Raw genomic sequence first — 20190 nt, forward strand, 5'->3', positions numbered from 1 at the left:
TAATATCTTACGTGTTCTATATTCATGTCAAAATGTTCATCTAAGCCCCAGGAATCATAGGGTCGCCCTTAAACAAGATGTGGAGATGCAGAGGGAACGCAATTGGAGGAGATCAAGAAGTCAGTTCTGCACATAGTAAGGTGGAGAGGCCTGTTAGATGTCCCAGCAGAAATGTCTAGAAACAGGATACTAGACTTCAAGGGAGAGATCTGGTCTTGAGGGGACATTGGGAGACATGTAGGTGGTGCTGAAAGTCATGCGATGAGCTGATGAAGAAAGGCAGTGGGTATAGACAAAGAAGAGAAGAGGTTAATGGTCTAAGCCTTCGAATGCTCCCACATTCAGAGACCAGACAGGTGAGAAAACCCATCAAAGGAAACTGAGAAGTGAACAGGGAGGTGAGAAGAAAATTGAAGATAACCTTGGGATGTTCTCAAAGCCAGGAAAATCAGTCTTTTGAGGAAGATGGAGCAATCAACTATGCAACAAGCTGCTAACAGGACAAGTCAGATGAGAAGAGGAAATGGATTACTGGACTGAGAAATGAGGTCATTGATGACTCTGGCAAAGAAGATATCAAAGGAATGGTGGATGTGAAACCTTTATTGGATGGGGTTCAAGTGAGAATTGTAGGCAAGAATCGAAGACAAAGACTATAAACAAGTGTTTAGTATATTGTGCTTTGAAATGAAGCATAGAAAAAGGGTAGTTAATACAGGTGGAAATGTAGCTAACTGAGAAGTTTTCCTTTTAAAGATGGCAGAGTAGAGTGCATAAGGTTTTTCAGGGGGGGGTGTGTCTGTGTGTAAGATAGACAATACCACCATTTGTGTGTAAGATAGACAACACTACCATTTGTGTATGCTGATCAAAACAAATGTCAAAAAGTAAAAATACATGAAGCAGTGGAGGAAGGATGCCATACCATCCTGACACTGAATGGGGCTGGCAACTGGGGTCCAGCACAGAGTCAGCAACAGCCAGGAGCAGGGACAGACCCTTCTCAGTCAATACTGAGTAGAGAGCACCGGCCTGGAGGCAGGGGGTGAGCCAGCTGGAGAAGATCTCTTCCCTTTGCTGAAGGGGCTCAGTGGAAGAACAGGGTCTTTGAGAAAAAAGATGGAAGAGGATGAGTTGGACTTCTGAGGGGCTCTAGAAGACAGGTATGGATAGAAAAATAGGGAAATGCAAGAGGAACAGGGCCAGGAATTAAGTGAGACCAGTCAGTTTGGGTGTATATTTTTCTCCAACTGTGATCAGCCACTTGGGGACAGACACAGACGAGGCAGAGTTCGATGTGATGATGATGTCAGGGAGAAGCAAGGAAGTAGGGGGGCTGTGGGAGAATGAACATTAGTCCTTCGCTTTGGGGCAGCTGACACTGGTCTATAGCACTTTTTAGGGCTCAGTCCATCCTTTTGCTCTTATTTTGAATAAATAACTAGTCACAGGAGATTTGGATCAATTAGAGTTGTAATTTTCAGAACAGTTATGGGAATCACCCTCATCACCTGCCCTAGCCTCTTGGTCTTCCCTGAGAAGCGCTCAGCCCAAACCACAGCCAGCCAGCCAGGATCCTTGGAAGGTTTCCTCAGAACATTTAGATGACTGGGACCCCATTTCCAAAATCTCCTCTGAAAACTCAAGAAAGGCACTACAATACTAGCCCAGATCCCTGAAGGAATCTAAAAATAAAAGTTGCTGGATTCCCAGCCCTGATTCCGAAAGGAATCTGAAAATCAAAGAAAATGCCTAGATTTTCAGCAGGCCCAAGCCCCAAAAGGAACTGTGCTACCTTCAGGAAACAACTGAGTATTCCCCAAAGACAACGTCTTGGACTCAAGGACAGAGCTTTGAACTGGGAGGACAAAGTCCCTTTCCAGAGAGGACAGTGCCTCTCCTGATCTAAAATAAAGTCAGAGAGTTCAGAACACAATGGAGCAAGCTTGAAATCCAAAAGGAGACTCATCAAACTGAAAGTAGGTGGTGACTCATGTAAGGACTGAGCACAACGGGTACCTAGCTAGATTCCAGGGGTTGCCATCTCTTGTGGGTTGCCTCCTTCAGATCCCACTTCAGACATATATATATCAACCTTGAAAATAAAAGAGACAGTTATGTTACCAGGAAAACAAATTTATTCAGGAAAAGCCAAAACATTACAAATCAGAATGTGCAGGATATGGCAATCCACAGGCTAATTTAGCAAACGAGAGAGGAACGTTATTTTATAGAGAAAAAGGAGGAAATTGGCAGTAATAGTTTTGAACGAAAGTCCACTGGAAAAAAGCAAGAGTTCGGTGTGGTGATGGTTTCTCATGGGCCCAGTTGCTGGGGTAGTTGATTTCTGTTTAGGATGCAATGTACATTTCTCCCTCTAATTAATGATTCTTTCCTGTTGATGTCTTTTTTGGGGTCTGTAATTGACTATATTCCTGTTGATGATTTCTCTTTGGTGAAGTCTGTAATTGACTATCTTTCCTGTAATTGACCTCCAATGGTACTCTGTGGGAGCTTCCCCTTCTGGCCTCCTGACTCCATTTTAAAGGAGGTTTCCCTTTAGTAATTATCACAATATTAATAAAAATATAAATACAGGAAATTATACTAAAATCTGATCTCAGTGTTTTCACTCCTCACATCTTATGATATCTAATTCCACAAGGTGGTGGCTACACCTTGGTTTACTCAGACACCATCTTGTGGGCTCAGATTCTTTTGGGGAGCATGGGAGCCTCCAACCAATAAAGTTCCTGTCTAAATCCAAGAGAAATCACTTCAGCTGGTCAGGAAAATTACCAAGCACATGACATATATAAATACAAGATGAGAATATTTGATTAAAAATGTGGGTTAGGGGCCCCCATGTGAGGCAAAGTGGCTGAAAAACATTTAGATGGGGAGTTCAGATGTCAGCACTTCTTGACCCGAAATGGTGCACAGTCCTGACTCCTTCATGGAGATCCACTTCAAAGTCAGTCTGCATGGAGTGACTAGAGCTCAGGGGAAGTGAGCTCAGCATAGGGAGCCTGGGGAGAGAGAGGGACAGGAGAAGGGTTGCTTCTGTTCTCTTCCCCAAGAGAAACTTATCTTTCAAAGTTTCAATCTGAGTCCAAGCATTTAACTACTTAAAGAAATAAAACCTCACCAAAATAATGGGGGGGGAACCCTTAGAAGTTTGAGACACTGGTGTTAGTTCTGGGGAAAACAGAAGAGTGCTGTTTATTGAAAATAACCTTTCAGAAATTTCTGGAGCATGTATAGTTGTGATTTGGTTGACCCAAAATCCACCCAGCACCACCTTCAAAATTTCCACAGGGAACAGGAAAGGAGCTCTTAACTCACATATTTCAAATTAAAAATTAAGGGTGTAAATACTGCTGTTGCAAATGTGAAAAACTAGTAATACTATTTGGATTTATTGTTCACTAAGGAGACAGACATCCTTATCACATGTCTCTGGAAATATTTCAAAACTGATATTTCATTACTTAAAATGAAAGCCAAATATCTCCAAAAGAGACCAACTTTTATGTCATTATCTGCACATTACATAAAACATTGAGAAACAGACAAAAAAGACAAAATATCTAATTTATCTAATTTAATTTTCAAGTTAAGAATACTGTTCCAAATAACTCAATAAATTTTTTAATTGAAATTGCAATTATATTTAGTAACTAATGACTTCAGCAAAACACGTATGCCATGCAGTAAGGCTCAAAGGTATTGGATTATTAATTCATCTTAAGAACTTTGGATTAGTATAATTATTTAAATTAAAGAGAAATTAATTTCTATCCATACAATCAAATTTTGTTCTTTTAAAGCAACGTGTCAGCCCTCCATGCCCATAGCCCAGGGCCTGGCCCCATTAAGTCCCTGGAACCGAGCCCAGGGTCGTGTCTCTGCCTCCCGAGTGAATGCGGAACAGAAAAAAATTAAGCTCTGCTGGGATTGGTATAAAATCGCACACTCCAAGCAGGTACAGTTTGCACTTCATGTCACATTCTAGTTTCCCTCACCTAGACGGACAATTCTGCCTTTTGCTTCAAGAAGTTGTAACTGTCCGGGTCTCAGACGTTCCTGGACCCAGCGCCCCCCACAGCCTCCCGCCCCGCCCCCACAGGGCCCAGCGCCGCAGCCGCCTCCTCACAGGACAGGCGGCTCCATCCGCGCGTCAAAAAGCTTTCACGTGATTCATTGTCACTCTGTTAAGAGGAAATATCTCTGCTTGCAGGATAAGTGGCCGACACACGGGTAATTCTGTAGGAAGCCCGGCTGCAAAGGACACCAAGCACTTTCAAAGAAACACAAAAGCAGAAGGCTGGAGGCTCTGGGGCGGAAGGACAAACACAACAGGGAAACCTGAGGGGCGGAGGAGAGCGCCAGACACCGCGCCCAGCCCCTCCCCTACGTCGCCCCCAGCGGCCACTGTGCCCGCCCCGCCCCGTCTGCCTCGCCCCTACTAGAGGCGCACGCGCAGTTTCCTGCACACCCGGAAGCGGATCGCGCGGAAGAAGGGGGCGGGTCGCGCGGAAGAAAGCGCACAGTCCGGTGAGTGAGTCTGTGTTTCAGGTTGGTAATTGCGCTTCCTGGTCCTCAGGCCTCCATCCTCCACACCAGGGTTTCGGGGTCGCCCCTTAAGTTAAAATCTCTGAACCCGCTCGTCCATCTCGCTTCAGTTCGTCCCTTTCGCCTCTGGCGACGTCACCGTAGACGTCCCGAGTCCTGCAGCTCCGTGCGGTCCAGGAGTCGGCGTCCGTTTCCCGTTGAAGTCGCTCTGAGGCAGGTGCCGGCCCAGCCTTTCTGCCCTCAGTCTGCGTGGACGCCGCCCGCCCGCCGCGTCGTTTTCCTGCTCAGAACGTTTCTCTGACGCCCGCCCAACCGCGTGGTCCAGTCCTCACTCAGGAGGTGGGTACATGCCCTTCACCCGCCTCCAGGGAGAGCAGAGGAGAACAGAGACGGGGAGAAAGAGGCAGAAATACATGGAGTTAGAGGCCACCAGAAAATTTAGGGAGAAAGAACGCAGGGATTGAAACAGAGCTTGCAACAGAGTGGGGCCAACCGTGTAGGAGGAGAAACAGAGAGGGAGGGAAACAAAAGGATCAGGAGAAACAGAGAGAGAGAAGCACAGAAATGGACACAGGAGAGGAGAGAACCAGAAGGACACAGAGACACAAATACAGAGAACAAAACCCAGAGCGATGGAGAAACGCAGGGACCCAACCCCGGGCGAGTATTGAGTTGATTGGATGTGGGATATTAAGCTGTGAAGTACTGACTTGTGGCTCTATAACCTAATTACTTTCACATTTGTTGAACTGTTTTCAGTTTTGTAAAGATAATGACAGTTACAAAACCAGGTGTTTGAGGCATCGGCATTTTCTGATTATTGCATCAGAAGATAATTCCATTTGCAGCCCCCATCCACCCTGAGGGCAGAGACAGCTCAGTCAATTCCAGGTCACCCTCTTCCCTTTCAAGAAATGGGAGAGGGCTTTCTGTACCTGTGGCTCCTATCATTCTTCTCTAAATTTGATGTACCTCTCACTTGTTTTAACTTTAGCTTTTTTTAAATTTCCAAATTATTTTCCCTCTTAATTTATTGTTCTGAGTATGACATTTATATGCTTTCTACTCTGTTATATATTGAAACTTTGATCTCTGTAAATACTGCAGTGTTTCACTATGCATCTGGTAAGGACGTTGATAATCTTTTAACACTGAAAACCTAGTTTACCCAGTTAGTTTAATAGTCAGCAGCTTCTTTCTTCCCTGAAGTGATCTCTTAAATTGGTGACCTCCGAGCTGAAGTCTCCAACTAAGTAGATGTTCCCCTCAAGTCCCCTTTGTCCTTTCTGTGCTGATGTTGAAGGATGGGCTGGATGGATGGGGAACTTTGTTCCCGCAGAACCCATTGGTTCAGGACAAAGAGAGTGCTGAGAGCTCATGTTCAGGTGACCCTCTTTCATGTTTTTCAAGACTAATAACTACTTGTAACGTTCATTTTTTAAATATTTTTCTGGAAAACAGGAAATAAACACTTGCCTTTGATTAAAGCCATGAAAGAGAATCTTCTCTTGCTCAAGAATACGAAATGTAATCTGGAATTAGAAGAGACCTTTTCTACTGCCCTGTCCAGGCCATAACTTACAGCCCCTTCTGCTCACTGAACTCAGACCTCTTCAGAGTAACTTGGTAAACTTTCTCCCCTCTGAGCCTTAGTGCTCCCACCTGTAACATGGAGATGATAGAGTAGACCAGTTCTGAGCCTGAGCAAATGGGATCCCTGACATGATTTTCAAAATTGGGCGTGTGTCTGCATTTGGCAGTTTTCTGGGAGAGGGTGCCCAGTTAGAATTAGAATTTGGAGTGTGTCCCAGTCTTCCCAAAAAAATGAAAACCAGTAAGGAAGAAGCAGGGACAGAGGCTCAGAGATAGAGGCATGCCTCTCTTTCAGCTTCACTCTCTCCCTCTCTGTGTTTCATGGGTAAATCTTAAGTTTGATTGTGTCATCTCCTGGCATTAAGCCCTCTTATGGTTCCCCTTGACCCTCAGGACAAAAATCTAAACTCCTCAGTATATCTACAGCAGGGAGCTGTGGAGCTGGGTGGCCCTTCAGAGTTGGTGCAGATTGAGGGAGGGGACATGCTTCCCTGTCCTGCATCAGCCGAGCTGGCTACCTAGGGAGGAGCAAGGGACTTGGATGAGGCAGTTTCCTTGTGCCCATGCCAGCTGACAAAGGACAGTGCAGTTGCAGCAGAGTATGTGGGTTTCTGCAGGAGGGGAGGGCCTTCTGAAGAAATGGGTGAAAAACTTACTTATTGGTCTCTGTATGTAGTTTGCTGTCCCTGTATCCTTCCTGTTACAGTGGGCAGCAAAGGGCCATCTGTCCCCTGTATTAAGGTTCTCCTTATGTGTCTACCAGTGGCAGGGGAAGGCAGTGTGTTGATTCTAAGCACTGAACAACGTATTTTTGTCATACAGAATAATCTAATCTGAGAATCTCAGAGGAAGAGGAAAGAAGGAATGGCTCTTTCCAAGGTAAAAGTCGTATTCTTAGTGGATTGTTCTGTTTTCTCTTTCCTAATATTCCACATTTTGGCATTGTTAATCTTCTCTGTCTCTGAAGTGTCCTCCCTAAAATGTTGACTTAGTGTTGTTTAGGTCACAGTACTCCCCAAAGTACTATCAAGATTCAGTGGAATCCCCATTAAAATCCCAACAGCCATTTTTGCACAAATAGGAAACCCAATTTTAAAATTCATATTGAAGTGGTAAGGACCCCAAATAACCAAAATAATGGTGAAAAATAAGAACACAGTTGGAGGACTTAAATTCCCAATGTCAGTTGTTACTACAAGCCTAGAGTAATCAAAACTGTGGTTCCAGGATGAGGATAGAAATATAAATTAGAGCAATAGAACTGAGAGTCCACAAATAAACCCATACATCTATAATAAGTTCCTTTTTCACATGAGTGCCAAAAGCTTTCAGTGGGAGAAGAATAGTCTCTTAAATGGTGCTGGGGCACCTGCATATCAACATGGAAGAGAATGAAACTGAACCTCTACCTTTCCCCATATAAAAAAAAAATTCAAAATGAACCAAAGTCTACTGTGAGGTGTAAAACCGTAAAACTCTTAGATGAAAACATTTGGGCAAATCTTCCTGACCTTAGATTTGGCAGTGGATTTTTTGATATGACACAAAAAGCAAAAGAGAGAAAGACAGAATAGATAAATTCTTCTCCATCAAAAAGTGTTTATGCATTTAGACACATCATCTAAGTGAGAACACTGTCTACAAAATGGGAGACAATATTTGCAACTCACATATCTGATCAGGGTATAGTATCCAGAATATATATAGAACTACTACAACTCAACAACTAAAATACAACAACCCAATAAAAAATGGTCTAAGAACTTTAATAGACATTTCTCCGTATGATATACGATGGGCAACACGGATATGAATTGATGTTCAACGAATTAGTCATCAGAAAAATGCAAACTCAAAATCACAATGAGATATCAATTCACACCCACTAGGATGACTGTACTAAAAACAGAAAATAAGTTTTGGTAAGGATGTGGAGACACTGGAATCCTGATACATTGCTGGAAAATGGTGTATCCACTATAGAAAACTGCATGGCAGGTCCTTAAAAAATTAAACCGTGTAACCCAGTAATTCCACTCCTGGGTATATAGGCAAAAGAATTGAAAACATATTCAAACACATGTTCATAGCAACATTATTAACATTAGCCAAAATGTGGTGACAACTTAAATGTCCATGAGAAGGTGAGTGAATAAATAAAATGTGATATAGTCATACAATGAAATTATTTAGCCGTAAAAAAGGAATGTCGTCCTGATACATACTATACCGTGGATGAACCAAGAACATTGTTCTAAGTGAAAGAAGCCAAACATAAAAGGTCACACGCTTCATACCATTCCATTGCTATGAAGTATCTAAAATAGGTAAATCCATAGAGACAGAAAGCATGTTAGTGATTACCAGGGACTCGGGGGAGAGGGGAGTGGGAAGCAACTGCTTAATGGGTAATGGATTTCCTTTGGGATGATAAAGATGTTTTTGAACTAGACAGAGGTGATGTTTGTACAATATTGTGAATGTACTAAATGCCACTGAATTGTAGTTTGAAATGGCTAACTTTGTTATGTGAATTTCACCTCAGTTAAAAAAAATTAGAGAACTATAACTTGCTCGAAATTATCTTACATGGATCAGTGAGAACACTTACTCCAGCGAAGTCAATCCTTACGCATCTCCGCTTGTCCCATTTTGTGTCAAAATAAGATCGCTGTCCCTGTTGATGTGGTGAAATGTGCTTTCCTTTCAGGGACAGTTGACCTTCAGGGATGTGGCCATAGAATTCTCTCAGGAGGAGTGGGAATGCCTGGACCCTGCTCAGAGAGCCTTGTACAGGGACGTGATGTTGGAGAACTACAGAAACCTGCTCTCCCTGGGTGAGGAGAACTTGCCTCCAGATGTCTGTAACTACTTTTGTATATCCTTGCATTTTCCCCTGAGAGTCTCTTGGGAGCCCCTGCCTCTGACTGACTTGTCTGAGTTTCAAATCCCTGTGCTTAAGAGAGTGATTGAAGCTGTTTTGATGCAGAATGCAAAGGCTTCATAATGTGGCACATGGACTCGAACTTCCTCTTTCTTCAGAAGTTTTGCCTATTTCGTGCTTGATTAGTGGTGGTTTTAGAACATTAGTAGTCAAAAAACCTTATGGCAAATTTTTAATATATCTGATTTTCTGTTTTTACCCCTGTGCATTTCATCCAGTAGTTCTTGGTAGAGAGCTAGATGCCTGCATACTTAAAATAACCCCTTAGCATTCAGGAGGCAGTCAATTGACTGATTTTTGAAATACTTTTCTAGACCCGTGTATCGCGTCCTCTCTTTTAGCTGAACAAAGAGATGGGAAAGTGTTCTGGAAAAGAATAGCATATTAAGTTCCATTCTTCTTTGCAAGTTGAAATGTTTCTTTCGTAGAATATTATCTCCATTTTGGAGCAAGGGAAACAGCCATGGACTGTGGAGAGTGAAGGGAAAATAGGAATAAATGAAGACAGATGGGGATGTATGGAGTTGTGAACAGAAATAAGAGCTCAGGCAGATGGGTTCAGAGTAAGCTGCTCCATTAAATATTGTTTGAGAAACTCTTCAACTGGGAAAGATCTGTGGGAAAATGAAAGTTTTATTTCTTATGAGCTCTCAAAAGAAATCATCCTCCACACAGACACTTACCACTGTTGTTCTAATGTGTAAAAGTTTAATCTCGTACTGTGCCATGATGCCCAGCTCACACAGAGGCAGGCAGACTTTATCATGACGTACGACACACTGTTATCTGGCCCCTCTCACCACTTTGGTCCCTTGGTTTGAGGGAGACCAAGATGGCTGCCTCTAAGGTGTCGGCTTTCCCCTTGGTCTCTCCTGCTTCTCAGTCCGTACAGATCAGAGCTGAGGCCTCTGTAGTCCTGACCCCAGGACCTCTTCAGTTTGCATTCGCATTTCATGTCTTGGGGAGAACTTCTCAGAAGATAGGCCAAAAAAATAGCTGCTTTTCCATTGTATCTGGGGTCCCATGAAACTCACTGGACTGTGTCAAGCCCTGTCTGCCTGTTCAGGACCCTCAGCCATCTCTTCAGGTCTCTTTTTGCCACGTGTGTAAAGAGGAGTGGAATTTGAGATTGTGTGACACTGTTACCGAGCAGTAATGTAAAGACTAGACACTGAGATCCTCTCTTTGGTCCCCGTTGCTACATGGGAGTGTATCTCAGTCTTTCAGGCCCTCACCCCACAGCCTGTAGGCATAGCACACCCCCTTCTCAAGAACTCCCCAAAGTCAGGCTGTCTTATTTTACTCCCATATGTTGTATTTTTCTACCTCTTCCTGCTCTCCCTGTCAGGGAACATAGAAAGTCGTTAGTCTTCCTGATTTCTTTTTCTTCTCTAAGATGTTGCCTCTGAAACTTGCTTTTGAAATACACATTCCAAATGTCTAAAGTTTCATCCTCTTTTTCTGCTGTGATAACCCACCTTTAGGTGATGGACAACTTCTGGTGGACTCTCCCATGGAGGGCGTTTACTCACTAATATGTTACAATATTATCCTGCTACATACAGAAGTGCCTCTTGAAGGCCCTGGGAAGAGTGGTCCGCATGTCCCAGGATGCTGACATGTAGACAGTATCAGGAGAGCCTAAGTGCCTCTAGTTGTCCTTCTGGTTTTTGTGGAGTTAAACAGTGTCTCCCACAGTGCAGACATAATATGATCATCACCTTTGAGCCAGCAATAAAAGCTGTAGGAACCTGTTCTAAGGTGAACACTGTCCAAGTTCACAACCTAATATCTAGGAGACTGTTGACTAAACTACCGTTTATGCCACATTGTTTATCCCATATGTGTGCTGCTCTTAATTCATTCACCCTCAAAAAATACAATTTTGACACATCTTATTGAAGTAGTTTATAAAGTGGAATGATGCCTACATTTTTATTTGGTTTTTAATTTATTTTAATTTTTTTTTTTGGTGTGGAAGATTGGCCCTAAGCTAACATCTGTTGGCAATCTTCCTCTTTTTGCTTGAGGAAGATTGTCCCTCAGCTAACATCTGTGCCAGTCTTCCTCTCTTTTGTATGTGGGACACTGCCACAGCATGGCTTGATGAGCGGTGCATAGGTCTGCCCTGGGATCTGAACCTGCGAACCCTGGGCTGCCAAAGCGGAGTGTGTGAACTTAACCACCATGCCACTGGGCCAGCCCCTATGCCAAGATTTTTTAAGTCTATTGTAATTGGTTTTGCTTAAGCCACTGATACTTTTATCTTCTAAATTTCATTGTTATTTCTGAATGACCTTGTTTTTATTTATTTAATCATCACTTCCATATTTTTTATGATACCCTTAGTGTTCTTTGCTTTATATCTACAGTTTGGTGATGTGGGGTCATGGAGTGAATATTGTTTTTTATATTTTACAAGATTTCTTTCTTAAGTGTTTATGACTTAGCATTAGTTTCCCCAAAATGTTTTGAAGAGTCTTAGTTATTCTTTTTAATTCTGTTTTACATTACTCAGTACCTACTATTAACATACACTTTTTTTAATAGACTATTTTTTCTAGAAGTTTTAGGTTGGCAGAAAAGTTGGGCCAAAGGTACAGAGATTTCCCGTGTATTTCCTACACCCACAAGTGCAGACCCTCCCCTATTATCAACATCCCACAGCAGTGTGCTACATTTGTTACCATTAATGAACCTACACTGACACAACATTATCACCCAAAGTCCATCTTTACCTTAGAGTTCTCTCTTGGTGGTGGTGTACACGCTATGGGTGGGACCAATGTATAATGTTTCGCTACCAGAAACCTTGGTCTAGAGGACCCAGAGTCACCTCATTTGACAAGGAAGCCTCCTTCTGTTAACTTACCCCTTTGGGAAGATGATAGTGTCTTAGTTGACCCTTTTCCTAGTAATATCTGTCTAATAAAGTGGAGCTAAAGTCTCTCTCTTTCCTGGGCCATCCTGGCTTCTTAGGGCTGGGTCCCCGTGCATTAATTGCAAAGAAGTCATGATGTGGATAACTCCAAGGGGAAAATCCAAAATTAGGTGCACTTTACTTTAAATACAGCACAGTTTATTGATATCTCAAATCAGTGCATTCCTAGTATATGGAAAGCACTGTTTTTGTATATACGTGTGTGTGCACGCGCGCGCGTGCATGTGTTTTTTTATATATATATATTTTTACCTCTTGACCCCCTGCACCCAACCCTCCCCCTACCTCTGGCAACCATCATTGTGTTCTCTATGTCTGTGAGCTTGTTGTTTTTTTTTTAGATTCTGTATGTAAGGAGATCATACAGTATTTGTCTTTCTCTGTCTGACTTATTTCACTTAGCTTAATGCCCTCGAGTTCAATCCATGTTGTCACAATTGGCAAAATTTTATTCTTTTTCCTGGCTTAATAATACTTTATTGTGTGTGTATATATATTTTGTGTATATATATATATATACACACACACACACACACACCACAATTTCTTTTATCCATTCATCCATCAGTGGATACTGAGGTTATTTCCATATCTCGGCTATTGTAAATAGTGCTGCAATGAACATGAGGATGCATGCATCTTTTTGAGTTAGTGTTTTTGTTTTTTTCAGATAAATGGAATTGCTGGATTGTATGGTAGTTCTATTTTTAATTTTTTGGGGAACCTCCATACTGTTTCCACAGTGGTTGCACCAGTTTATACTCCCACCAGCAGTGCACAAGAGTTCCCTTTTTCTCCAAATCCTTGCCAGCACTTGTTATGTCTTGTCTTTTTGATGATAGACATTCTGACAGGTGTGAGGTGATATTTCACTCTGGTTTTGATTTGCATTTCCCTGATGATTCATGATTTTGAGCATCTTTTCATCTATCTGTTGGCCATCTGTATCTTCTTTGGAAAAATATCTATTCAGATCTTCTGCCCATTTTTTAATTGGATTCTTCGTGTTTTTGCTGTTAAGTTGTATGAGTTCTTTGTATATTTTGGATATTAGCCCCTTATCATATATATGATCTGCAAATATTTTCTCCCATTTAGTAAGTTGCCTTTTCATTTTGCTGTTGATTTCCTTTGCTTTACAGAGCTTTTTAGTTTGATACAGTCCCTCTTGTTTATTTTTGCTTTTACTTTTGGTGTCAGATTCAAAAAATCATTACCAAGATCTATATCAGGGAGCTTACTGCCTATGTTTTCTTTTGGGAGTTTCATGGTTCTAGGTCATACGTCAAGTCTTTAATCCATTTTGAGTTAATTTTTGTGTATGGTGTAAAATAGTGGTCCAGTTTCATTCTTTTGTATGTAGCAGTCCAGTTTTCCCAACATCATTTATTTAAGAGACTGTCCTTTCCCCATTGTATATTCTTGTCTCCTTTGTTGTAATTAATTGGCCATATATGCATGGGTTTATTTCTGGGCTCTCTGTTCTGTTCCTTGGATCTATGTGTCTGTTTTTATGCCAGTCTCATACTGTTTTAATTACTATAGCTTTGTAATACAGTTTGAAATCAGGAAACATGATGCCTCTAGGTTTGTTCTTCTTTCTCAAGATTGCTTTGGCTATTTCAGGGTCTTTTTGTGGTGCCATACAAATTTTGGGCTAGTTTTATTTTGTATGCAGGTTTTTGCATGGACATAAGTTTTCAACTCACTTGTGTAAATACCAAGAGCATAATTACTATATCATATTTGAGTATGTTTAGTTTTGTAAGAAACTGCAAACTATCTTCCAAAGTGGCTGTACCATTTTTCATTCCTACCAGCAGTAAATGAGAGTTTCTGTTGGTCCACATCCTTGCTAATATTTGGTGTTGTCCGTGTTCTGGATTTTGGTCATTTTCATTGGTTTGTAATGGTATCCAAATGTTTGAACACACATTTTCCTCAATTAAATCTATGACATTTTTTAAACTGAGAATTTTTGATATCTTGAGAGCATACTTTTATTAAGTTACTATCTTAGTCACAGAAATACCACTCAATTGACTTGCCATAGTTTTTTATATAAGATCCATTGCTTTTTCCATATATATATATAGTTTTCTACAAATAACTTGAATTTTATTTTAATTTCATTGACTCTTTTGCTACAAATTATTTATTCTAATAATTATTCTCTCCGTCTAGATTCATCATGCACATCTTGGTATACTGACCTAATGTTTAAATATCTCATTTTACTTAATAGAAAATTTAGGCAATGTTTTTCACTCCATGGTTTCCTCATTACTACTGTTTCTGACACTCATGTTTCCCAGACAATGTCTTAAGTTCTTGGAATTATATATTTCAGTTAACACATGAATTAACACACAGCTTTGTTCCCTGCCGTTCTTTTCAACTGAATTCCATAAAAAGTCACCTCGTCCTTGTTGACACACATCACATGCTGTCCTGTTGTTCTGGGTAATATTGGATACTTACGTTGCTGACCACATCTCTGCACATAGACCTCTGCCCTGGATTATGATGGCACTGCCCAAAATTGTTTCTGTACTTAAATGCTGCTTCCAACACTGCCCTCTGTACCAACCATTCTGTGCTCTAGGTCTTGTAGTAATGTGCCTTAAGGGTACTGCTTTCTGATGATGTTTGTGAAGTCAGAATTCATTACTTTTGGATAAGTGCATATTAATTTCTATTGGTTAGTAATAAGAATAACTATATATATATACACACACTGATAAACATAGTAAGAGCAGTTCTCACCTGATGTCTCTTATGTGTCTGGGATGGTAATGTTAAAAAATCTAAGAATATGATTTCAAATAATTAAAAAATTCCATGAAGATTCTGTTATTTTTATATAACAGGCAAGGACATTGGGACTAAAAAACTTATACTCCCTTTCCTCACTCTTGCTGTTCTAAATCTCAGTCCTGGCCTTTCCTTAGACCTTTCATTGATCTAAATGAACTATACTGGTACCTCCGTGTATATTGATTTTGAGCACCTAGGCACCCCAGTATCCACGGGGCCGGCTCCTCCCAACACTGCATACACTGCATAAGGAAAGACACCCACTCTTACACACGACAGCTTGTTCAGGACAGCAACGCGCTGTAGTCACTGTCTGCACCAACCTGTACAGGACATGATGACTCATGCTGTCATCTGGGAACGGAGGGACAGTCACAGTACAGATGACACAACTCAGGTCCTGTGTCTCCCTTGAAACATTTCTTTTTAAGCTCCTGGTATTTGCTGTGACCTGTTGTGATCTGTATGCCTGGATGGGCACTGGTACTTAATGCATATGAACATCCCTTCTTAGTCTGCACACCCAGGTTCAAATCCTGGCTCTTGAATTTGCTTTCTGGGTGAGTTAGGGATAGATATATACACCTCATGGACCCTTCATTTTTATACGAAAAATTGTAATGGTTTACCTCAAGAATAATTAAATAAGTTAATGCTTTTAGAGGGTTTAAAATATTACATGCATGCAGTAAGGACTGAAAAAGTTAATAAGATATGTCAACTTCCTGTCATGTTTATTATGACATTGACCTTGGCCTGCGTTATATGTTTTCTTTTTGTAATTTTCCCATATTAATGTTTTCTCTGACCTTAGATAAATTTTGAAAGCACATCCTATATCCTATCCATATTTTTCACCTTGTAACTGGATAATTAAGTAATATTCCATAGAGAGTTGGTCTCTCTATTGACTGTTATGTAACTGCAGGCATGAAATCATAATTGAGATTTCAGACAATCTTCCCTAATTTTTTTTTTTTTTTTGGTGAGGAAGATCAGCCCTGAGCTAACATCCAATGCCAATCCTCCTCTTTTTCGCTGAGGAAGATTGGCCCTGGCTAACATCCGTGCCCATCTTCCTCTACTTTATATGGGACGCTGCCACAGTATGGCTTGATAAGCAGTGTGTCAGTGTGCGGGATCTGAACCTGCGAACCCCGGGCCACTGAAGCAGAACGTGCACACTTAACTGCTGCCACTGGGCCAGCCCCACAATCTTCCCTAATTTTTAATCTTTATAAAAATGTGTGTTTACCTGAACCTGATATTTCAAAATTCACTGATTCTGAATGTATTTTTCCTTTTTCTTATTGTGTACTCTTTCCGGAATGTAAATTCTTTCTGTAGTCCTTAAGGAAGAATTCTTTAGAATTCCAGAAACTATTATTTTGTATAACTCTGCTTACTTAGATTAACTTACCTGCTAGATTTAATGTGTGTTACTAAAATGTTGTATTATTATTATGATACACAGATTTTTTTTTTAGTATCTTTTTTCTTGCATCATATACCCACACATTATTAAACATACATTATTAGTAAATACACATTATTATAAAGATTAAAAATTCGGGAAGAAAATATCAAATCTCAATTATAATTTCATGTCTGCAGTTATATAGTAGCCAGTAGGTAGATGAACTCCCTAACTATGGAGTATCATTTAATTATCCACTTACATGGCCAAACAATATGTATAGAATATAATATGTGCTTTGAAAATATATTATCAAAAGTCAGGGAAACTATTAATATGGAAAAAATTAGAAAAATAAAAAAATTCTGTATATCACAATAGTGTTTGAGGACCACGCTTGAGAAACTACAAACTATGTTCGTTATAAGTATTATTTTTCTGTGTAATTATGTAGTTGAATATAAAATATTTCTCTTCCAACTCTATTTAATAGGAAGCCTTTGTGCTGGATTTGCAATAAAGGAATTATCACCAAGAGAGGACATTAATAAAGGAGAATTATACCATCTAGTGATATTAGAAAGAAATGAAAGGGATGGCATCAAGGATTTTGACCTCAAGGAAGTCTTGGAAAATATGCATGAGCATGAGAGTGAATGGGGATATGATGCAAGAAATGACAAAGGAGTGCCTTTGACTTATAACAAAAATCTCACTTGTAAAATAGATCAACAACATAATATATCCTCAATTAATTTTCCTCAAAAGCATGGTGTTTCGGTAAGAAATAATACATACGAATATTTCATGCATGACAAGCCATTTATAAGGAATTTGTTAAAACTGAAAAATAACATAAGTGATGCTGGAAACGAGTATATAAGGTGTTTGGAAAATAGAACTGGATTAAGTTTGCAGACACACCTGGCTGAACTGCAGAGATTTCAAACTGAGGAGAAAGTTTATGAATGCACTCAAGTTGAGAATTCCATCAACAATCGTTCCTCAGTTTCACCGCTGCAAATAATTCCTTCTAGTGTTAAAAACATTTGTAATAAATATAGGAAGGTTTTTAAATATCCTTTGTTACCTGCACAATACGGGAAAAGACACACTAGAGAAAAATCTTACAAGTGTAATGAGTGTGGGAAGGCTTTTAGCAAAAGCTCAAACCTCATGAATCATGAGAGAATTCATTCTGGACAGAGACCTTACAAATGTAATGAGTGTGGCAAAGCTTTTAATCAGTGCTCAAACCTTTCCAGACATCAGAAAGCCCATAGAGGAGAGAAATCACATAAATGTCAGGTAGGTGGCAAGGCCCCTAGTCAAAATTCAAACCTTGCAAGTTATCAAAGAATGCTTACTGGAGAGAAACCTTACAAATGTAATATATGTGGCAAGGTCTGTAGTCAAAGGTCAAACCTTGCAAGTCATCAGAGAATTCATAGTGGTGAGAAACCTTTCAAATGTAATGAATGCAACAAAGCCTTTGCTGAGCGTTCCAGCCTTACTCAGCATAAGAGAATCCATACTGGAGAGAAACCTTACAGATGTAATGAATGTGGCAGAGCCTTTGCTGAGCGTTCAAATCTTAGTCAACACCAGAAAATCCATACTGGAGAGAAACCTTACAAATGTAATGAATGTGGCAAAGCTTTTACCCAATTTTCGAGCTTTACTAAACATCAGAAAATCCATACTGGAGAGAAACCACACAAATGTAATGTTTGTAGCAAGGCTTTTATCCAAAGTTCAAGCCTTATGGAACATCAGAGAATTCATACAGGAGAAAAACCTTATAAATGTAGTAAATGTGATAAGGCTTTTATCCAACATTCCCACCTTTGGGGTCATGAGAGAACTCATACTGGAGAGAAACCTTACAAATGTAATGAGTGTGGCAAAGCCTTCATGGAGCGTTCACATCTTAATCGACATGAGAAAATCCATACTGGAGAGAAACCTTACAAATGCAATGAGTGTGGCAGAGCTTTTACTCAATTTGCAAACCTTACTAGACATCAGAAAATACATACTGAAAAGAAACGTGATAAATCTAATATATGTGGCAGGGCTTTTATTCAAAGGTCAAGCTTTGGGGATCATCAGAGAATTCATAGCAGAAAGAGACTTTACAAATAGAATGATTGAGACAAAACTTATGCAAGTGTCAAGGCTTATTCAACATCAGAGACTCCATCCTGGAGAGAAACCATAGAAAAGTAATGGATGTGGGAAAGCTGGTAACCAGGGTTTACACCTCACTTGATATCAGAATATACATCTTTGAGAGAAACACACAAATGTGATGTATGGTAATGTGTATCGAAAGTTTAAGCCTTGTGGAACATAGAAGTCTTACTGGAGAGAAACTTGACAAATGTAATGAGTGTGATCAGCTTTATCAAAAATGTGCAACTTTGTGGTCACAAAAGAATTCATATAAGGTGGAAACCGTACAAATGTATCAAGGCCTTTAAGCAATTACCTCATGATACATCTAAGAATTCAGACAGAAATATTCAGACAGAAGTATTGAAATGTAAGGAAAGTGATGAATTGTTGAACTAATTTTCTCGATGGACTGCACAGAAGAAAATTTATACTAGAGGGAACTAAGTCTATTACTTTTGAAGATGGACCAACCTCAGATGATAAATGCCACAGAGAATTAGAAGTTAAAATTATTTAAAACTCATGAGATGTATGTCCATGGAGCAAGGACATCTGTGGAAAGGTCTGATTACCTTCAGTTTATAAAATGTTTATTCAGTTCTTTGAGGTGTCTTGAAAAGGCTATATTTATTAATGACTTATAACCTGGAGTTTGAAGCCTGTTGATGTTATACTTTCATACGTGCTTTTCATTTCTCACCATGATGATCTCAGTGAAGGGATCTGTAAGATGAAAGGACCTACTTCATTAGGAGGGTTTATTCATATCTATGGAACCTGGAAGAACTAGGACACTAATTTCAAGATACAGTCTGGTAGAAATTTGAGATCATGGGGAGTGGCAGAGAATAGATGTAAAAGTATTATCTAAATTATTGTGCTTTCTGTGGTCATGGCCCCTTCTCTAGATTTGTTGATATGACTGTGGACCTCTGTTAATGATCATAGGAAAGGATTGCTGTACTGGATGATCATGAAACAGAAGGCCAGGATATTGAGAGAGTGACATTTTCACTGAGTAGAATGATGGGTTACCAGGGATGGCATATGTGGTAGAAAAATGGAGGGAAAAGAATGATATCTCTCTCTTTTGAAAGGTAATGGCTGGTGTATATCATAGATTAATGAATATTAGTCTTATTTTTGGAAACTGAAGAGACAGAGTTATAGAGGACAGTTTAATCCAAAGAACCAGAGTAGAAGGTGCTTGTGAAGGATTCAAATTTGGCCACTGAAATTGTATTTTGATACTATTTTATTTAGAATGTATCATACTTCTCATGTCTGCATAAGTAAAATAAAATGTTTTTTTTAACCATGAATGAATCCTGTGCCTTCTGTTAATCCAAGCGTATCCTGCCTCACTGGGGTGCTTCATAATGAACACTGATGATACATCCTTAGGCTCTCTAGGCTGAATGGCATCAATAATTTCTTTCTGTGTTAGATTCAAAGAACTTACACTTTTGGAAATATATGTTCATAATTTGCATTTGATCAGCTGAGAAACTATGAGAACACGACTTTGTATGTGAAGCTGTTAATAGAGTGAAGAAAGTCATTATATTGGAATGATCACCACCACACACAAAAAGCAAAATGTAGAGTATTCTGTATAGCATGTACTTTGTTGTGAAAATAAATCTGAAAATCATACAAAAGGTAACATATTGAAGAAAAAGTGAGAATGCAGATTGGAATGGGGATACTCATTATATATTTTTA

The 20190-nt window shown here is 39.9% G+C and overlaps 1 protein-coding gene across 1 annotated transcript; it reads left to right on the forward strand.

Annotated features, from left to right (window-relative positions):
• Positions 1–4570: 4570 nt before the first annotated feature.
• On the forward strand, positions 4571–19783 carry LOC106800141 (uncharacterized). Its single transcript, XM_087422057.1, has 4 exons — positions 4571–4914; positions 6991–7047; positions 8879–9005; positions 16781–19783. Exons 2-4 carry the CDS (start codon positions 7033–7035, stop codon positions 18430–18432), a joined length of 1794 nt encoding a protein of 597 aa, XP_087278183.1. The 5' UTR covers positions 4571–4914; positions 6991–7032; the 3' UTR covers positions 18433–19783.
• The last annotated feature ends 407 nt before the right edge of the window (positions 19784–20190 follow it).

This window comes from Ceratotherium simum, chromosome 33 (assembly GCF_057802395.1).
Source record: "Ceratotherium simum simum isolate JZ-2026a chromosome 33, ASM5780239v1, whole genome shotgun sequence".
NCBI classification, from domain to species: Eukaryota; Metazoa; Chordata; class Mammalia; order Perissodactyla; family Rhinocerotidae; genus Ceratotherium; species Ceratotherium simum.

Bases quoted from the DNA above. Each gene is read 5' to 3' on its own strand.
- LOC106800141 (XM_087422057.1), top strand. The intron at 9,006-16,780 runs GTGAGGAGAACT...TCTATTTAATAG, and splicing joins CAGAAACCTGCTCTCCCTGG to GAAGCCTTTGTGCTGGATTT.